The sequence below is a fragment of the Pogona vitticeps genome, chromosome 6, assembly GCF_051106095.1.
Source record: "Pogona vitticeps strain Pit_001003342236 chromosome 6, PviZW2.1, whole genome shotgun sequence".
In the NCBI taxonomy this organism is placed as follows: Eukaryota; Metazoa; Chordata; class Lepidosauria; order Squamata; family Agamidae; genus Pogona; species Pogona vitticeps.
In genome coordinates, this window is record NC_135788.1 from 17,936,918 (window position 1) to 17,957,500 (window position 20,583).

The 20,583-nt window shown below is 39.9% G+C and overlaps 1 protein-coding gene across 2 annotated transcripts in view; it reads right to left on the minus strand.

Moving 5' to 3' along the window:
- Positions 1-20,583, minus strand: part of APBB1IP (amyloid beta precursor protein binding family B member 1 interacting protein) — a 44,428-nt gene that overhangs the window by 7,166 nt on the left and 16,679 nt on the right. For both annotated transcript variants that reach the window (XM_073003033.2, XM_078378623.1), the window contains exons 5-10: positions 17,965-18,042; positions 15,610-15,769; positions 14,244-14,365; positions 7,439-7,513; positions 5,656-5,799; positions 1,546-1,656 (exon numbers count right to left, since the gene is read on the minus strand). In XM_073003033.2, the coding sequence (XP_072859134.2) occupies positions 1,546-1,656; positions 5,656-5,799; positions 7,439-7,513; positions 14,244-14,365; positions 15,610-15,769; positions 17,965-18,042 (690 nt within the window). The remainder of the gene's footprint in view (positions 1-1,545; positions 1,657-5,655; positions 5,800-7,438; positions 7,514-14,243; positions 14,366-15,609; positions 15,770-17,964; positions 18,043-20,583) is intronic.

Below are 20,583 nucleotides of genomic sequence, written 5' to 3' on the forward strand. Positions count from 1 at the left end.
GCTTTCATGGACCAGTTGCCAAATCACTAAATGCAAGAATTAATATCTCATCTTAGAAAATGCATGTTTTAAAAAAGTATTTTTAAAGATTTTTTTTCCAACCAAAAGCAAACACAAACTCTTAACTCTTAATTTTCAGAATACATTTCATGACAGATTTTCCAATGGGTTCTATCAGATAGCAATGCAAAGATATTATATTATATTTTGTAATGCGAAGATAAACTATGCTCCCTCCACTGCACATTAGGAAGCACCTTCTCTATCTCTGCCTCTCCCTACCCTTTCAGTTTTGTTAACATTACTTTTCATTAATATTTTTTTAGAGTCCCTACTCCCCTCCTTTAAAAAATTCTCAAGGTTTCTTATGAGATGTAGAATGCAGTTCTTTCCACACCCATTATGACGTAATGGTTAGAATGTAGGACCGGGAATGGTCCAGGCTCCCTACCGAGCCATGAAACACTATGTAACCTTCTCTCCTGGACTGGTGGGGGCATAGAACCAGGTACTGTACTGACTGATCTTATTAGGGGAAACACTGCAAACATATTGCAAATGTAATAAATAAACAAACAAGGTAATTAAACTTTTATATTTCACATGATAGGATTTATTTGTTTGTCTGTCTATAGCTGCCCCTCCTCCCCATTAGGGTCTGTAAAGAAAATATTCTGCAGTCATATTGAGTGTAAAGCCCCACTTCCTCTACAAGAGACCAAAACATTTACATGGTTATCATGCGATAAAGTATAACTCCTTTGGCTTAATTGTGTGATGCCATTATCACTACTAGTCAGATGCTGGTTGCTCTTATTGCATCATTTTTCAAGAAGAGGCAGATTGGAATGTGTAAGGAAAATCCCACATTTCAGCTTTATTCATATTTCCATTGTATCACATGAAATATTACAAAATACTGTCAAGGAAACAGATGACATGAACTAGTTCTGGATGGGCAGTGCCATTGTGATAGAATATGGTGGCACCATCCATAAAGAGTAAATTCAGAAAGATATCTCTAAAGGTTATTAGGGGGAAAAATCCCAGCTGGGAGCACTACAATGGCAGGTACTAAGGAATGGAAATAGGATATGACGACACTGTTGTGGCACTTTGTTCCCAGGGCACCAATTCTTTCACCCTAGATTAATTCCATATTATGCACCATTACTCTCAGGTTACTCAAGCAAAACCTTCACCAATAATGCATAATTAAATTCTCTTGATATCTGAGAGACAACAGACTGACTAAAAGAGCCAATTTACATATAGATTACCTTGCTACTGTCAACTGTGAAGATTTTTAAAGCTAAGATTTTATGCCAGTGGCTTCATGAATCTGCAAAACAGATGCAACGTTCCAGTTTTTCTCCATATAAGAGATTAACGATGCAGTCCTCTCTATGTCCACATAAGGACCTGGATAAAGGGAGCTGATGCTTTTTAACTTGTTCAAAAACAATCTAATGTAAACAGGAATGAACTGTAAATGTGGCACAAATTCAGAACATCCGCTCATGATGTATGTTTTACTGTACATACCTTTAAGACAAAACAGTAGTCCGTAGGTGCTTTATATTTTGCTTTGTACTGAACACCATAATATACATTTACATTTTCAAACTGTATGAAGCAAGCCAAGTCTCGAGATGTCTAAAAGACAAAAAAAGAAATGCCTGTTATTATAATAATTAGGTTTTGACAGTTAACACATTCATCAACTTAGTTCAGCGCTGATTTTGTTGGCTAAGGATTTGACTGCTACGACTATACCATAATGTGAGGTTTCCCCAAAAATCCAAGTTTAAAATAAGAAGTTGTTATAAAAGTCACCCTAGAGAAGGCATTCTCTGTTTTTATCCTGGCAACCCTCTTTCTTAGCTTCTTTATTCAAACACCATACTTTATTTGAATATGGTATTCAAATGCCACTCTTTAAATGAATTTCTGAAAATTCAGTGTCTTTTTAACACAAGCATGGCTTCATTTTTCTCTGAGAACAAGTACACAGGGCAGTTGATCTGCAGACGTGGTCGGTGGATCTCTGAAAGCTTCAGAATCCAGACTATGCCCTTTGTTGCAGAGGAAACAAGAGGCTAGTTTGACAATAAAGCAGAGAGAGTCGCTTGCTCTAGGGAAGTTCTGAGTTTTTCCACAAAGAATATGTGGTGCAACCTGAGAGATGCTGAACATCAAAAGATGTAGAGCAGTGGCGTTGAACTGTGGCCCTCCAGATGTTCTTGGACTTCAACTCCCAGAAGCCTTCACCACCACCTCTGCTGGCCAGGATTTCTGGGAGTTGAAGGCCAAGAACATCTGGAGGGCCACAGTTCGACACCACTGATGTAGAGCTTCAAAAGGAATACAACAGTCAGGACAGAGAATGTGGCATAAGCTCTCTCTGTGTGTGTCCGTTTTTATGTGTATGAAAGTCTAGGAAAGGTTTGGGGCCCTTGAGTCAAAAATTGAGGCCTTTACCTCTGTTAGTACATTCATCAATATGACTGCTGTTAATATTATGTTAAAAAGATCCAAGAAAACCATAGCTAACATTCAGATTCATAGGAAGAAGTTGGCATGGAGTTTAGACCTTTTCCCCCCCTAATGTTGTGTTGATGGTTTATCCATACATAATTGCAAACAACTGGCAGGTTCTCTCTGTGCTGCATCAAAAAAGCATGTTTTTCTCTCACCTTAAGTGTTTTTTTTGTCAACTGCCATGAAATAACCATTTCCTATTCCTGACAACCAAATTTTTCCTACTGGTATATCCAGTTGTGGAGTTAAAGATCTGGGGATGAGGTGCTGACGTATCTAAAAATCCATATTATGCTTCTTAATGGCAATACACTGAGTTTTCCGTAAAGATTTTAAGGAAACTAATGGTCTGACTATATGATTTTAAATGTTTATCTGCATTTAATGTGCATACAGTATTTTTAAAAATATGAATAGAAGATATTTATCCGGATCACAGCAACTGCAAAGGGATTTTTAACCTTTTCCTTCCTTGCTATTCTCCTAATGAAAACTGCCACTCAGAAGTTACTTGAGTTTTTGTCAAAAATGCAGCAAGGGAGTTAAGTTACACTCCCTCTACAACTTACCCCCAAATCCAGTAATGATCAGCCCCCACTCAAACAACTGCTATGTCTATTTTTATTCTTGACAGAGCAATAACTTTTTTAAATTAATTGTATAGGGTTATTCATTTGTACGGTTATAATTACTGTCTGTTGTCTTGCCGCATTGTTTTGAATTTATTTTTGAGTTTCAATTTTTGTTACTGTGGGGCATTATAAGTTTTAGTCTTCTGTCAACCACCCAGCTTGCTCTAATGGGGTGATATATGAATCGAAAGAAATGAAGGAAAAAAATTAATCAAGACAAACAAAGGTGCTTTGCTATAGGGGTTTAAGAAAAAGTTTCTCACATATTTTGTATAGAGAAGCCAAATGGGTTGACAATTGAGTCAACACAAGTAAAGGGGAAGCATTCTGCACCATACTTAAGATAATAGGTTAGTCCAGGTCAGACTATCTGTGACATAGAAAGCTCTGTTTCTGAGAAGACACTGGCCAGGGGCTGGAGGGGGGGATCGGGCAGAATTATTGAGAATTGCCCTTTCTGCCCAAGGAACATTTGTTGACTGAAGCCACCTCATTCTGCGTAATGGGAGGGCCAGTCTTGTGTTAAATGCCCAGGTGTGTTTAATATCAAGCTCCTTTAGCCCTTACGTATTCAGTTAATATGTCTAGAGTCTAATCGTCAACAAAAAGAACAATAATTGACAGCATTCTATCACAAGTTGGGCCAAAACTCAGGAAATGTCATACTTTAAGAACATTAGCCCTTCCTTTCAGTTGTCCTGAAAACACCAAGGTCAGTGAGGAAGGAGGGATACAGAGAAACAGTTGCATTTCAGCAAGTGATGGTTTAATCCAGTGGTGTCCAACCTTGACCCTCCAGATGTTCTTAGACTACAACTCCCAGAGGCCTTCACCACCACCTCTGCTGGCCAGGATTTCTGGGAGTTGAAGTCCAAGAACATCTGGAGGGCCAAGGTTGGACACCACTGGTTTAATCCTACCCCTCTGTTCTAGATCAATGTTTGGAAAAATTACTTTCTCAAACTATAGGTGCCAGAATCCCCCGACCAGGATGAAGGAGTGTGCCACCAACCAACTTTTCCTGGAGCACAAACTGGGAAATGGTTTATTACTGTTCTTGTTATGCCTATTTAAATGCAACTTGCTGTTACGACCAAAGAGAAACAGCCTGCCTCTAGGACACATCCAGGTTAAAAACAATCCTGTAAATGTTCAGCAGTGGGGCTGAGCAAGATCTCTAATGGATGGGGCTTCTGCTACACACAGTTCCTTGGCATCTCTGAATTTGTATCAAATGCTTTCCATGGGGAGGGTGGGGACTGGAAATGGTTGCATTTTTACAGATCACAGAATATAATGTGCTTTGGCACATGTATTCTTGGCATAAAGATTATGCTATGGATTTGTGTCCATCTTGCTTATCTATTTCTGGATAGCAATTCAAAGTATATTTCACCATGAGCTACTGCCATACAATAACCATTCATCTCAATGAAGTGTGTGCTTATATCTCTGAAATGAACAGTAATGGCAAAGTAGCTGTACCGTACCACACTCTCAAATGTTAAATGAACAGACTTGGACAGCTGTTAAGGGAGCACAGACTCCATCAAGGGAAACAACAAGTTCTTAGGATCTAAACCATTACACTTAAGGTCAACATTAAAGGGAATGCATATTCCCTGTGACTATCCTGCTTTTCCTCCCAGAGGATGATTTACTGTGCATTCAGATGTGCAAATTAAGCCTGAGTTTACTACCCAGTGACTAATCAGAAATCAAGTTAAATCCAAAATACAGAGGTGAGGAAAAGCACAAGCTATGACTTTCAGATGACTTTTATCACTTGAGGGAGCAATTCTTCCAGATATATGTTACTGTATATGTATCACCTAGTTTGACTCTTAGGAGGACTACTATTATACGTGCAAAGAACCACCCCTTGTTAGTATTTTAGATTTAAAGGATTTCTCCTTACAAACTGCTCTGTGCTGCTAGACACAGAACAGTCCTCTGGAGAAAATCCTTGGTATCTATGCTAAAAGAGTGCTTCGAGAAAGGATCTAGAGAAAAAGGCAGGGGGCCAAGGCAAAACGGAATAAAGTATCAAAGCCACATCCTCACTTTTTCTTTAGTCTTCTCTCAAATAACGGCAGGTTTTCTTTGCATCAGACCATGCAAAATACAGGCTGTTTGCAAACTGTCAAAATATTTTTCCACAGGGAGCTGGGCATAAAGTAATGCCACCATTTTGCTGTGCAAGATTAACTGTTGGCTTGGGGGTTTGATTTCCTTCAAGTCTGGATTTTAAATATTGTGTTTTTATCTAATTTTTTTTAAAGAATGGAGGATAAGTAGGAGAGGACACAACATCAAAGGAGCTCAGTGACACCTTCTCAATATTTGCACAAGTATTGTAGTCCGAAGAAGAATCCCTCTCAGGTGCACCAGATGCTGTTCTTAAAATGTCACCCTGTGAGTTTTTATTTTCACCTTCATGAAACGTGTTATTGCTTGAAAGGGTTTCTTTGATTTGCCTGACCTTAGTCTTTCCTTTGGGTACATAATAAATTCCAGAAGCTCGCAGAAGGAAATATCGCCTTTTCCAGGACTTCTTTCCATCTTCTTTTAAATAAAGGGCCCCTTCTACTTCTGGTACAATGACAGATGTACCACAGAAGCTTTCCTGTGGAATGAAAATTGGGTTATACAAAGAAGAAGCAGAACACAAGTAAGTGCTAGTCTTGTAATCTAGTTCAACCACTAAGGTTGGCACCTAAGAGACTGGCCGAGTCTGGCATGGTGGGAAAACTGCCTCTCTACTTGTTCTAGGAGTCAATGGGAAAAGCCACTGCTCCACCTAGCTCAGTATTGTCTCCACTCGTTCTCCGTCTTTAGACATGAGTTTCTCCTAGATCTAGCTGGAGATGCCAGGGATGACTCCACCACTGACCAATGGCGTTGCACAGAAACACCCCAGTGAACAAGAGCAGCAGGCCGGCCACATTCCAAACAATAAATGTCTTCATAATGATGATTAAAGAAAGTTCAAGAAAATAAATATCAATGTATTTTTTTAATGCCATGGTGCAATGTCACTAAGACTTACTAATTTTTCTCTAAGACTGAAACTGGAGGAAAACATTGTGCTATCACCGCCTCTCTTTAGAACAGTTTAACTGATTGAACAATGCACCTCCAAACTTCTCAATCGCAAAACAACTGAGCAAGTCCACAAAAGGTTCAACTCTTTTATCTTTTTGATTAGAATTTAACTGTGTTACTAATTAGCTTACCACTGCAAAGGTTCCTGTCTTATCACCCATCAGTTGTTTTTATGAAGAACCTCTAGTAAAGAGATTATCATGGTCTGTACCTTCTGCCCCTCAGAAAGCATTACTGCCCCAATACTTTCGCCGCCAAAACCGTGGAATACTTATTGTAACCAAGGCAGGGGATGATAGTCCATAAAAGCTCAGGCCACAATAAACTGAAGAATCTGAGAGCCAACATGGTGCCAGCAGAACAAAAAAGCACCTCCCAGCCATGTATTCCTGTGGAAACCTGCTGCTAACAGATATTGCTGAAACAATGGTGGTAGGCATAAAAATGTGACTTTAACATGTACAGTGAATGATGTTCGCAACAACTGGAACCATATCTTGGTGTTATAAGGTGCTACACAATTCTTCACTGTTTTGTGACTCAAAAATATTAGCAAACCTGCCTTTTTGAAAAAAAATTAAAAACGTCAACGGCAGTAATTTTCAAAAATTGCCAAATGAATGTTAAATAGATACTTTAATTTTAAAAGATTAAAAAACAAGTTTGAATCTGAAAGGTTATTTTAATCAGTCTTAGAATTTTCGGCAAACCTTTCCTGTCTTGTCTGGAAGAAAAAGTGCAGCACCTGCTATTTTTGGTATGTTTAGGGAAATCTGCAAGTTACAGTGCCTTTGAATATGCTGCTTTTGTGCCTTTTTGTGCTAACTCATAGACTATTATTACCGGACCAGTTTGCCTAAGGAATAATACAAAACAAGCTTCCTGATCTTGGAAATGAGCAAATCAATTCTGTTTGCCCACCTCAAAGACGTCAACATTAAGCTGCCTACATTTTCACACATTAGTCTGAATAGCACATTTTGTTTTCAAGAGCGTATTTTGCACACACCCTTCTGAATTACTGCCATGCTACAATTTCCTGTTTTTCTATAATAACAAATGAAGAACTGAAACATTTCTGTTCTATTTTGGGGGCAAAGGAGTCAACATAAGTTTCATCATAACCAAACGCAGCTTCCCGCTCTTGGAGTATGGCTCACCTCCAGTAAAGCTTCTTTGCTTTTTTCATTCATTTCCTTGTTTTCATTTTTTTCTTTGTTTGCCAAGTAGAAATTCTAATTAGAAATAGAGAGAAAAGATGGTGACAGTAAGACAATAACCATAAACTGAGCATGCTTCTTTCTCTCTCTCTCTCTCAACACAGTGGACAACGAGTTTACAATTTACCAGGTGTGCATGGGTAATCACGCAAGCATTTTTTGCTTTCTGCGGGCTGTCCAGTGCATGATCAACTGCACAATCAAGGCATGTAGCAAGGAGCCCACAAAATATCACACACTGCTACCATGACTGTTCTGCATGTCACAATTTTAATGGGATTCTGGCCAAATGATATTACTTCAGAGTAGGAACGTGAACCTGTCAGGATCTTGCTGTCCAAGAGAAACTGAGGCGGGGGAATCCTTCTTTCCTCGCATTTGAGATTTCTCTGCACAAGAATTTATTTGCGTATGTATTGAAAACTCTCATGATGTTCTCTGCCCCCTCCCAGGAATAAGCACCCATCTGCATAGCATTACAGCAATTCCTCTGCAAAACATAATCTTTCCTACACAAGATTCCCTGGAAAAGATACTGTTTTGTCCAGAATTTGGCAGTTTCTTGCACAAAAGAACAAACAGACAGACGGATAAAAAAGAAGACCAAGATCTCATTTTGAAATCTCATTCGTATAGGGTTGTGTGTGAGAAGTCTCAGCACGGTAAGGCATGGGAAATCTAGAATTGGGCATTTTTCAAATGTTGTTCACATCCCTACTTCAAAATATACAGAAAGATTCCAGTCAACATGGGCAAGTGAAGCTTTGAACTTTGAGCAACTCTAAAAGGATTCGTATTAACAGACATCTGCCTTGGGCAGTCCCTCAGTAGTGACACACCAATAAAAGAAAAACACAAGCCCTAGTTCTGTTGCTTCTCTTCATAATTTCTTATTGTTAGGTCTCCTCAGCCCACTTGTGGTGACCCTATGAACGAGCAAACTTCAAAATGTCCCGTCCTCAACAGCCCTGCTCAGCTCTTGCAAATTCAAGCTTGTGGTTTCCTTTAGGGAGCCAATCCATCTCATATTTGGTCTTCCCCTTTTCCTGCTGTCTTCAACCTTTCCCAGCTTTATTGTCTTTTCCAGAAGACCCTGCCTTCTCATCATGTGCTCAAAGTAGGAAAGCCTCAATTTCAACATTAAATGTTAAGTAGGATTGACCACAGTTTACATGCTAGAATACCAACAATGTTGCTATGGCATTCAGCTCTGAAGAATATTTTGAATGATTTACTCAAACTCAGTTATAAAAAACTGGATTCATTCCTAGCATCAGCACATTGTCTTGTGCTGTTTCATATAATCACATCTGAGTACAGCTTTCCATCACAAACTAATTTTTTGGAGATGTTTGGACATGATGCCAAACAAGAAAGTGCAGGCATCTAGAGACAAAAATCTAGACAAGAATCACCTTGTGGTGCCAAGGTTTCAAATTCTGTGTTTATAAAGTGTTAAAATAATTGAGGGTGATATATAGAAAAAGTAAACCTGCAAATAAAACCGCTTTTAAAATTGAGGCTTGAGCAATAGTTTATTATAATCATTTCAAAACAGATAGCTACCTCCAGATATGCTAGGTCACTATATTACAGCAATCCTGCTAGTTGAACTTGTTTTGCAAATGATAACCAAACATAAAATGTAGGACTTATAATATCCACTCTTTGTGGTTTCAAGGTCTTGGATATACAATATTATGTCATGGCAATATTCTAGCTTTCTAGGTTTCTGGGGATCAGGCTCTTTTATGCTACCAACCTCTGTTCCTTCAAGCCTTGCAAAATTTTAGTCAAAACAATAACACAGTTTGCCAGATACTGAGTCACAAATTATTGGAAGTATAAAAACTGCAGAGACAATACAATTTCTCATTGAAAAATTATTCTTGGATCTCTAAGCTTTTGACTTCCTAGCCTTGCAGAAAAGTTTGTTAGAAGAGAAAGGTAAACAACAGAATGAATTATAAATATAGGGAGGTAAGACAGACAGACGCAGGCAGTTCAGGCACTCAGGAATTCATCACATCATCACAACTCCATTCCACATGGACACCAGACATCAAAGAGCAACAATCGTGTAGCAGCACAAGAGCTTCATTTCCAAACACCACAACACAATAAGCAGGGATTTTCCTCCATAGTTACAAATTGGCCGGGATGGAGGAGCACTAAGAGGGCAGGAAGACTCCTTGGAAAAGATGCTGATGTTGGGAAAGTGTGAAGGCAGGAGGATAAGGGGACGAGAGAGGATGAGATGGTTGGACAGTGTCATCAAAGCGACCAACATGAATTTGACCCAGCTCCGGGAGGCAGTGGAAGACAGGAGGGCCTGGCATGCTCTGGTCCATGGGGTCACAAAGAGTCGGACATGACTAAACGACCACCACCAACAACAGAGGTCTACAAAGCTCCATAGGGCTCTTGGAAGGATGTTCAGGACTCAGTTTATCTGACTTGATAACTGGTAGAAAATAAAAAGCATCTGAAATCACATTTACTTTCCTAAATATGGATCTTAAAGTAACACAATTTAAGAGATAGGAAAAAATTAAGACCTAATAAAGCACACAGTTTCTTAGCTACATGACTGAAAGAGATCTTTCTCTATATTAGTATATTCCAACAAGATTCAACTCGCAAATTGTAAAACCAGAAAGCCTTTATGGTATATTTCTTTATTTAAATGGTGTGTATTAATGAGGCATCAATAAGGCACTCAGAGCCCAATCCTAACCACATCTACTTGATAAAGTCCCATTAATTTCAATAGAGCTTTAACTCTAAGGAAGTGCATAGAGGGTTATTATGCCCTTTTCCCACAGATCCTTTTAATTTCAATGAGGCTTGCAAAGGAAATGTATGCCATTACAATTAATATTCCCTAGAAAGATCCCCAATGCTGTTTGCCTTTGTCTGTGTTTGTGTATGCGTGAATAAGCCCAAATCCCTTCTTGCTATTTTTGCCACTGAATAAACTCAAAACAGCTGTGAATAGCTTAACTGGGGGAAAAGAAGAATCTCCTCACACTACAAGCAATTTATATCTGAGCATCTGGCATTTATTTAGGGTGGAAAACAGACCACCCAGAGTCAATAGACTTAGAGCTATAGGCAATATTTTGATACTGAAAAACAAGAAGGGTAATTGACAATGGTTTTTGATAATAAAATACAACTTTGCTTCTCGAGTCCATATTAAAATAAGGTGTTTTTTTTTGTATCTCAGAGCTCATCCAGGTGGAACATTTTGTTCTCCACAATATACTCTATTTGTCACATACATTGTCAGTATTATTCCCACCATCCATATGACATAAGGCTTGTCTTGGTATGTTCAGTAAGTCAATCTGTGCCTTTACATGCTTTTGTGTTTTCCCCTCCTTCAAAGGCAGGGATTATTTTTGTTCCATGGGGCAGTGTTTAGCACAATGGTACTTTAATTAAGTTTATATCTGTGCACAGAGTTATTGATTAGAGGCAATCAATTAGTAAACACACACACACACAAATACACAAAACTCAAGCAGAGATGCTTTAACACAGAAAAGAATTTCTTATATATTTCTCAAAGGATATCTAGACTTTCCTGCAGAGAACAGGTTTTTTGGGAAGTGGCTACTATTAGTGAAGTTTAGATCTGAATTTCTGTGAATTCAGAAAACAGGGACAAACTGGAAAAAGGGGTGTGGAACCTTTCTCCCATCTGGAAGAGCCCTCACTTAATAATCTCTGGTTTCTGTGATTGTTTATTTAACACAGATCTCTTCCCTCCTTGAAACTGAAGAGTGCTTGCCACTTACCATCCTCCAATAAACAACCAAGTAGGCCAAAGGAAGGGGTACTAGTTTGTACATGTGCATTTATCATTGTATGCCCTCCAAAATATTACAGTACCAATGAAGAACACCACCTGTATGAAATATGTCTTGCTGAGGATTTTTTTTTCTAGTAGAAAGCGCAAAATGAGACAACACGAATGTGGGGGAATAGTGTCTGACAGGCCAAAATTTCTCTAAGTCAACAAATGAAGTACTTAAAATATTTCTAGTGCCTTCCATCAACCTGAATTACAAACGGTAATTAAAAACCTAATACGATAAACAAAAGAAAGGATAAAACAGCATCAGCTTTATCTATAACAAGCAGGGGAAAATAAATGAAAACAGAAAAGGCACATCAACCAGGTTAATAAATCTTTTCAAAAGGCCTGGGCCAACTGATGTGCATCTTGGCCCCAGTCACATCTTCATGGGAAGAGTTTGCCACAGGGTTCCACCACATCTCTCCCCATCAGAACCTCATTTTAAAATCTATTCCATCACAAAGAAGAACTGCTAGATGGCACCGCATAATGCTGTTAGATTAAATTGCTTCATTATGAACATGTGGCACAAAATAGGCATGCGTATGGATGTGCGTGCACGTATGTTTTTTTGTTCTGTCATGCTTTTGCATACCGTCTGCAACACCATCGTGCACACGTGCACAAGTAAAAAGATTCTTCCCATCAGTGTTGTTATGAATTATGCCACAAAAACATGGAATATAAATGCATAAAACAAACATATATATGTAGAGAGAGAGAGATGAGAAAGGGAACTCAGGTTCCTGATTATATCACTAGCCTCGTTTTTTGAAACATAACTTAATCTTAGATTCACTTTCCCTTTGTTACCTGTTTTACCATTCTCTAATCAAACAGCATTAATCAGGATGAGTAGAGTAGGAAGATTCTGCTGCTTCTATTTTTGATTCTCACTGATTGTTCCTTTACATTATGTGAAAATGTGGTTTGTCAATAGGCCCTATGCACTGAGTTCTTTTCTAAAAGACTACAGAAAATGATTCATTCTAATTTTTGAACTGAAAAATTGCTGGGGGGGGGGCGGTCACAATTCATCAGCTGACATCTTTCCTTTGTTTTCCTTTACAAGGCAGAGCAAACAAAAATTGAACTAGTCCAACCGAAGGTCAGAAACATATATCCCAGAAAGCATCAGTGTTAACATTTCTCGATTAATTTTAGCCTCCCGAGACAATGTTACACTGCAGGACTGTATACAATTAGTTATTCCAGGTCATCCTTCATCCACCAGTACACAGGAAGGTTGGTGGGTATGAATGAAGCAGCTGTTGTAATTATTTGTATTTTCATTGTTGAGTGACTGCACCTGACTCCTGCATATTAGCCACATAATATCCAGTTAATTAACTGAAAGAGGAGTGGATTCTCTGGTTCACTGGCCTATAACCAGACTTGTAAACTAAATGAAACTTCCTATAAGGAACATATATGTCACTGAATAACGCCTGAAAGTCTAGGATGATAATCCCCCCATTCCACCAAGTGGAGGGTTGGCGCTTTCAAGAATCTGATTCTGAAACCTCATATAACATGTTCTAGGTCACCCCAATCTTTAACGAACATGCATTAACTCGGGTGCACCAATAATTATAACAGCAGGGCAACAGCCAATGTAAGGTAGATTTATTTTGCTATGCTAAAAATCAGCTTAGCGCCCCCCCCCATAATATTCATCTTTCAAAAGTCCTGGCAGCTGTATTACAAAATACAGTCAGGCTTTGTATGTTATAGAAATATTTTAAAGATAGGAACTTAACACAGCTATTCTAGCTTTCAGTCATAAACTCATGATCTTTAATGCAGTGGCTGAGATCCAGTTGCTTTAATTTACACCTCGTGAGGCAGATCTGTTGCAGCAATTTTTCAGAAATTAACAATTTATAATTCTTCTCCTCAAAGGTCCCAAAGCCCCACTGGGATCCCTTTTGTCATGGGAAAGCCATTGAGAGGCTGTTAGGTAAACAAGTTTTTTAATTTCTGGAAATCTCCACCGCTAGTAAAGCCACCCGTGTGGTGGCAATTTTTGTAAATTGAAAACTTCCCCCTTCGTCTCACAGCCCCCAATAGCTTCCTCACAATGAAAGGGAGGGTGAAATTGGAATTTTTTAATATCTGAAAGTTTGCCACAGCTCATGAGTTTCATGTGGCGTACGTTAAATTAACAGGATTTCAGCCAGAGTCACAGCAGTGGTTCAGTGGAACACAGTCTCTTAACTTGATTCTCCTCAGGAGAACAAGCTATGCAGCCAATGGAGAAAGAGGAACATCTACATGCTCCTCTGACAGAGAGTGAACAGCATGGAAGGGTACAGTGTGGCTTCTGTTTTTCCTCACTTTTTAAGCTAATGTAAAAGGGGAAGTCAGCTACAGACACTTCCTGTAACCTTATTAAACACCAAATTGTACTTCAGTGCTCCACTCTATCTAATGGTATCTAAGTCTGAGGTTCTAGAAGTCAACGCACAAACCCAAGGGTAGGGGAAACTTTTGATCCTTCCATGTGTTTGGACCTACAGCTCCCTCACGCCCAACCAGCTGGAAATTTACCTGCCTTAAATATTAAGATTGTCCTCTGATTTTTTCTCTCTTGAATGCTGTAGTCCACACTGTGAAATAGGTGGCTACCAGACAGTGCTCACCCATGAGGGCGAATGCAGCATACCTCAAGTTCAGGTATCCTTCAGCCAGCTGAACCTTGTCTGCCTCCTTAATAGAGGGAGAAGGCCTCTCCATAGATATGTGTGAGTACCTGCCTGCTTCCAGGTTTGGGAGAGTGTGTTTGTGTATGTATTTTACTATCACTGCATGAATGATCTAAATCATATCACGGTCCAGTATTTGCCTATGCCATTGTTATTTACCTAAGGGGTTATTTACCTGAGGGTTTTTAAACACAGCATACTTTTCACTTTTCTCCAAGAACAGGATCTTATTCGCTGTGTCCCGAGTCCAATCAGATAAAACACCAATCACATTTTCATGATCTTCAAAAAATCTTTCTAGCGAGAACAAAAACAAAATATTAAAGCAAAACGCAAAAGCAAAGTGTGCTGCTTATATACTGCCCCATAGCACTTAAATCACTCTCTGGGTAGTTTAATTTCATTATGCAGGCTACACATTGTCTCCCCAGTGAGCTCAGTACTCAGTTTACCAACCTGAGAAGGATGGAAGGCTGAGTGAACCTTGATCTAGCTACCTGGGATTGAACCTGGCCTGTGAGGAGAGTTTTGGTTGCAATACTGCAGTGTACCACTGTACCATGACACTCTGAAGAAAGGAAGGACAGAAGGATGGAAAGGAAGGGAAAGGAGGGGGGAGGGAGGAAGGAAGACGAATTGATCTGCACATGCATTACCCCAATACAATATACAGTGGTGCCCCGCTTGATGACGATAATGCGTTCCAGCAAAATCGCTGTACAGCGAAATCGTCATCGAGTGGAAAAAAACCCACTGGAATGCATTGAAAACCGGTCAATGCATTCCAATGGGGGAAATACCTGATTGTCCTGCAAAGATCCTCCATAAAGCGGCCATTTTCCGATGCCTGTAAAGCAAAAATAGGCCAGCAAAACAGTGGGGAGCCATTTTGCAAACCGCCGATCAGCTGTTTTTAGATCGTTGCTAAGTGAAAAATGGGTTCCCGAAGCAGGGAACTGATCGTCGGGAAGCGAAAAAACCCCATTGAACCATTGTTTTGCGATCGCTATATACTGATTGCAAAAAACTCATCGTTAAGTTTTTTGCAATCGCTATTTTTGCAATTTCCTTGTTAAGCATGGTAATCGTCAAGCGGGGCACCACTGTATTCCTATTTTAAAAGCTAATTAATTTATGGCTATAAAGGGTTAAATGAGATCGCTTATACTTCTTAAATGAGAAGAAAGTTAAGTTCACAAAAATACAAAAGCTTCCAGATTTTTTTAAAAAAGTTTGCATATTAATTTCCTCGGTTTTTCAAGATGCACCCTGAAAAGAACTAATGTGATGGCATGTAATTATTATTGTTATTCCAGTGATAGAGATGCTTTCCAAAATGCTCCACTCCACAGATATCCATGCATCCTAACCATTAACTGAAATAGGACATCACAAAATGGGAAACCCATTATTTAATACAGAAATAGATGAGTGAAGGACAGCAGCAGCCGAATGTCAGCTGATAATGGCAGCATCAAGTTCATTTCTGGTGAAGCAGTAAAAGCAGGCATAAGAACCAGAAATTGCACGATGCGACCTACCAATTTGTAGCTCTGGGTATATTTCATAAAGGCACCAGTCCAAATTGCAGTCACAGTGGGTTTTTTCAAAGAGATTGTCCAGAATATCACGTGCTACTTGCCGCTCATCCACCATCAGAGACTTTGTGCTGTTATCATTCATGTGCACCTTAACAACAAGCTGGGAACAGAATAATAGATGAGTCAGTCAATTTCAGCATGCATTGAAAAACTAGCGTGCTGAAGATTCTGCTTCAGTTGATAAGGAGTGATGATTGTTACAGATTCAAATGCACTGTGTATCAAATGATACATGGTGCATTTGAATCTGAAAACAAGGCTTCCTGGAATATTAACAAACCATCCTCCTCCTCTTTATATATTTTACTTGGATTTTTAAACAATCTAAAACAACCTTTACATAGGAAGGAGCCATTGCATCATCACATTCAAAGTAGAGTCTACATGAAGAGTTGGTAAATTTTTGATTTCTCAGCCCCTGTCTTATGCAAAGATGACCAGATCTTCAGAAATGTGTATGTACGTTACAGAAAGTGTTGTCAGTAAGAGGCATATTTAAGCAATGAAAATACAGTCAGACTGTCTTGTCTATCAGGTCTTCTGTCCAAGAGACAGGACTGACAAGAGTCTTTCACTCTTATAATAATGTTATTTTTAATCACCAAGAGCGCTTCCAGTGTCCATCTGACAAACCCCACAGTGTGGCAGTACTACAACACATGTATATTATACAATCTAAGTAGCCTTTACAAGAACAAGATTGAGGTGAACAATCGGCAGTAGCTGAACATGCCCTAAAACAAGCTGGACATGAAATTCTGTTTCAAAATACTGAAGTACTGGACAACACCAGCAATCATTATGTTAGACTGCACAGGGAAGCCACTGAAATCCACAAACGCCAGCAGAGCTTCAACGAAAAAGAAGAAAGTCTAAAACTCAACAAAGCCTGGCTCCCAGCACTGAAAAATACAGCCTGCAAAAGGTCAACAAACTCTACCCAGGGATATTACCATAGAAAAGAAATGCACTTGGCAACTATAGTTCTAAGACAGTGGGAACTCCTTTTCTGAGGTCACCACTTCTATCCCTTCATACTCTGAAACCAACAGCGTGCCATTTTCCACAAAGAAGCTGGATCTTGAGAAGATGGAGGGCCTGTTGGGTAGATGGTTCTCGTATCTGGGTTATGGGTATTCAGTCTGTTCTAACTTCTCTTGAAAGAGCAGGTGGATCATGTAGGGGTATTCCTGGATCCAGCTTTGGTGTTGGGCATCCAGAGGACCACTGTGGCTTTGAATCTCTTTACTAGCTTTGTCTGGTTTCTTAGCTGTAGCCATTACTGGATATAGTAACAGTGTGATCACAGCAGTCTACGCTCTGACAATCACAGAAAGGGAGTTCTCAGTTCTACTCCATGGTCACATTCCTACTCAGAGCGCTGTTAACTGCCTTATACGTATTTTTTGTTTAGTCATTAAGTCGTGTCCAACTCTTCGTGACCCCATGGACCAGAGCACGCCAGGCCCTCCTGTCTTCCACTGCCTCCCGGAGTTGGGTCAAATTCATGTTGGTCGCTTCAGTGACACTGTCCAACCATCTCGTCCTCTGTCGTCCCCTTCTCCTCTTGCCTTCACACTTTCCTAACATCCAACCCCTAAAATCTAGCAAGGAAACGCCTATTATTGCTATAAGTTATAATTTCTACTTTAAAAAATGGAAAACATTAGCATTTTAAATACTGGAAATTAAGTTTTCCACTTTGCAGTTCTGAGTGACTGCATTTAATTGTGCGATATCTTTTACGGATTTTCATTATTTTATTTTATATCTCCATATTATTATTTTATTGCATATTCAATTGGACTTTTTATTTGAACTGTAAACTGTCTGGAGATAAATAGTAATGAAGGGTGTTCTGCAAATTTCTTAAGATAAATGAATGAATGAATGAATGCATAACAGTCAGATCTTCATGGGAAACAGATATTACCAGCCTCATTCTACTTCCTTAGATGAACTTCTTTGCCAGTTGGGTATACTACTAGTTTCAAGTTGTTAGATGTACATCATTATTGTTCTTTAGTCATTAAGTTGTGTCCGACTCTTCGTGACCCCATGGACCAGAGCATGCCAGGCCCTTCTGTCTTCTACTGCCTCCCAGAGTTGGGCCAAACTCATGCTGGTAGCCTCGATGACACTGTCCAACCATCTCGTGTTCTGTCGTCCCCTTCACACTTTCCTAATATCAAGGTATTTTCCAGGGATGTACATCATTAGACTACAGTATACAGTAATCTTAACATTTTAGTGCCCTTACATTACCAAAAAAATAAAAAATAAATAAAAAGCTACCTTTTTAACCTTAGCTTCCTTCATTTTTTCCAGTGCAAGTTTAATCTTGTCAGCTTTTGCTTGTGCTTCTTTCTCTTCCTAAATGAAAGATGAAGTAAAATTATACATATTTTTTGCTTTATGTATCTTTTTAAAATGCCAAATCCCACCAAGAAATACGCCTTGCCATTTCATAAGCCTTTCAACTTCTTTCTTTCTAAAATTTCATTTCAGAAGCTTTATTTTTCCTTTTATCCAGCCTTCAACATCTGCCAGGAAGGTAATCCTCCCTCCCTCCCTCCCTCCTGCCCTTCCCCTTTCCATTATTAGAGAAACTTATTTCTAGTAACTCTTAAACTTAGTTATATGAAATTCTGCTCTGCCAGTTGTTTCTGGTTGTTTTATTATGGACCACCATATATTCTTATCTAATGGCTATCCCACACCATTTGGGCGGGAAATTCTCCCCTGACATTTCTCCCTTTCTCATGACTCCTATCGTCATTCCGCTATTTTCTATAACTTTTGCCACAGTCTCTTGCACTGCTCTGAAATAAAGCTCTTCTTCACCCTTAAAATACAATTATCTTGAAAAGTGGCTTTCCACTTCAACAGAACTATCCATTCTTCAGCATGTTCATCAATTCTCATCATGGTATCCTCCGTAGAGAACCTGATGCCCGTCGCCAATGTTTCTTTCATTAGCAAAGTGGTGGAGAGGGTGGTGGCGGATCAGCTTCAGGCCCTCTTGGATGAAACAGATGCCCTGGATCCGTTTCAGTCGGGCTTCAGGCTGCAGCACGTACAGAAACGGCATTGGTCGCCCTGTATGATGACCTATTGAGGGAGGCTGACAGGGGTAAAATATCTCTATTGGTCCTCCTCGATATCTCAGTGGCCTTTGATACCGTCGACCACGGTATCCTCCTGGGGAGTCTCTTGAAGTTGAGAATTGGTGGCCTGGCGCTTGCCTGGCTCCGTTCCTTCTTGGAGGACCGTCCCCAGAGAGTACAGCATGGGGAGAGTGTGTCGGCCCCGTGGAATCTCAATTGTGGGGTTCCACAGGGGTCGATTATCTCTTCAATGCTGTTTAACATCTATATGAGGCCGCTGGGTGGGGTCATCAGGGGGTGTGGAGCCTTGTGTCATCAGTACACTGATGACACACCCGGTTCTACATCTCCTTTTTACCAACTGCAAGAGATGCTGTCCTGTCCCTCCAGCGCTGCCTGGGGGCCGTACTGCAATGGATGCAGGAAAATGGGCCGAGGCTGAACCCGGACAAGACGGAGGTGTTGAGGGTGGGTGCCCCCACCATTGGCGGGCTGGGTGACTCCCTCTCATTTGGGGGGGTGACCCTGGCCGCAAAGAGTGGGGTTCGCAGCTTGGGAATCCACCTGGACCCAGCGCTCATCATGGAGACTCAGGTGGCATCGGTGGTCCGTACTCCCTTTTTTCATCTGTGGCGGATAGCCCGGCTGCGACCCTATCTCGATGTGGGAGCACTCACTACCTTGGTACATGCGCTTGTAATCTCAAGATTAGACCACTGCAATGCACTCTACGTGGGGCTGCCTTTGAGGTTGATGCGGAAACTCCAGGTGGTGCAGAATGCGGCGGCCAGACTCCTGACTGGAGCAAGAAAATACCAACATATCTCTCCTATTCTGGCCGCACTGCATTGGCTGCCCACTCGGTTCCACATCGACTTCAAATTTTTGATGCTCACATATAAGGCCCTAAACGATTTAGGACCTTGATATTTGGCGGAACGTCTACTCCCACCAAGTTCTACCCTTGTCACTCATGCGAGCCAGGAGGTGAGGCTGAGGAGCCTGACGCCGAGGGAGGCCCAGAAGGAAAAAACAAGAAACCAGGCCTTCTCGGTGGTAGCTCCTCGCCTCTGGAACAATCTCCCTCCAGAGATTCGCGCTGCCCCCTCGCTGGGTATTTTTAAAAGTCAACTAAAAACTTGGATGTTCAGGCAAGCCTTCCCCTCCAGTCAATATTTGCTTTTTCTCTTCTCTTTTCTTTGTAGTTCATTTTTCATTTTTTCCCATCTTGAAGTTTTTAATATTGATTGTAATAATTATTTTTTATTATTGCTATTATTGTTATATTATTGTATTATGACTTTGTAAGCCGCCTAGAGTGGTCATATCAACCAGATAGGCGGGATATAAATTGAATAAATAAATAAATAAATAAATAAATAAATAAATAAATAAATAAATAAATAAATAAATAAAACAAATAAAACAAATAAAATAAATAAATAAATAAATAAATAAATAAATAAATAAATAAAATAAATAAATGCCAAATGTTGGGGATTATATCTCCCAAACAGTATGACTAATGGTTGGGGATTATGGGAGTTGTAATTCAAAATACATCGAGGGCTCCAGATTACCTTAACTTTAAGGCAACACCTGAAAGTGAGAAAGGCCTATGAAGCTCTCCAAAATACAGAGTAAGAACCACACTGCTATTCTTGCATAGGGTTGTCTCGAGATAAAATATCCAATTTTGTTTTTGTTGATCTACAGAAACGTCTTGGACTCTACTGATATCCACCCGTACACATAGAAAAAAAATCTTCTGAGGAAACCGAATTTCTTTCAGCATACTAGAGACTCA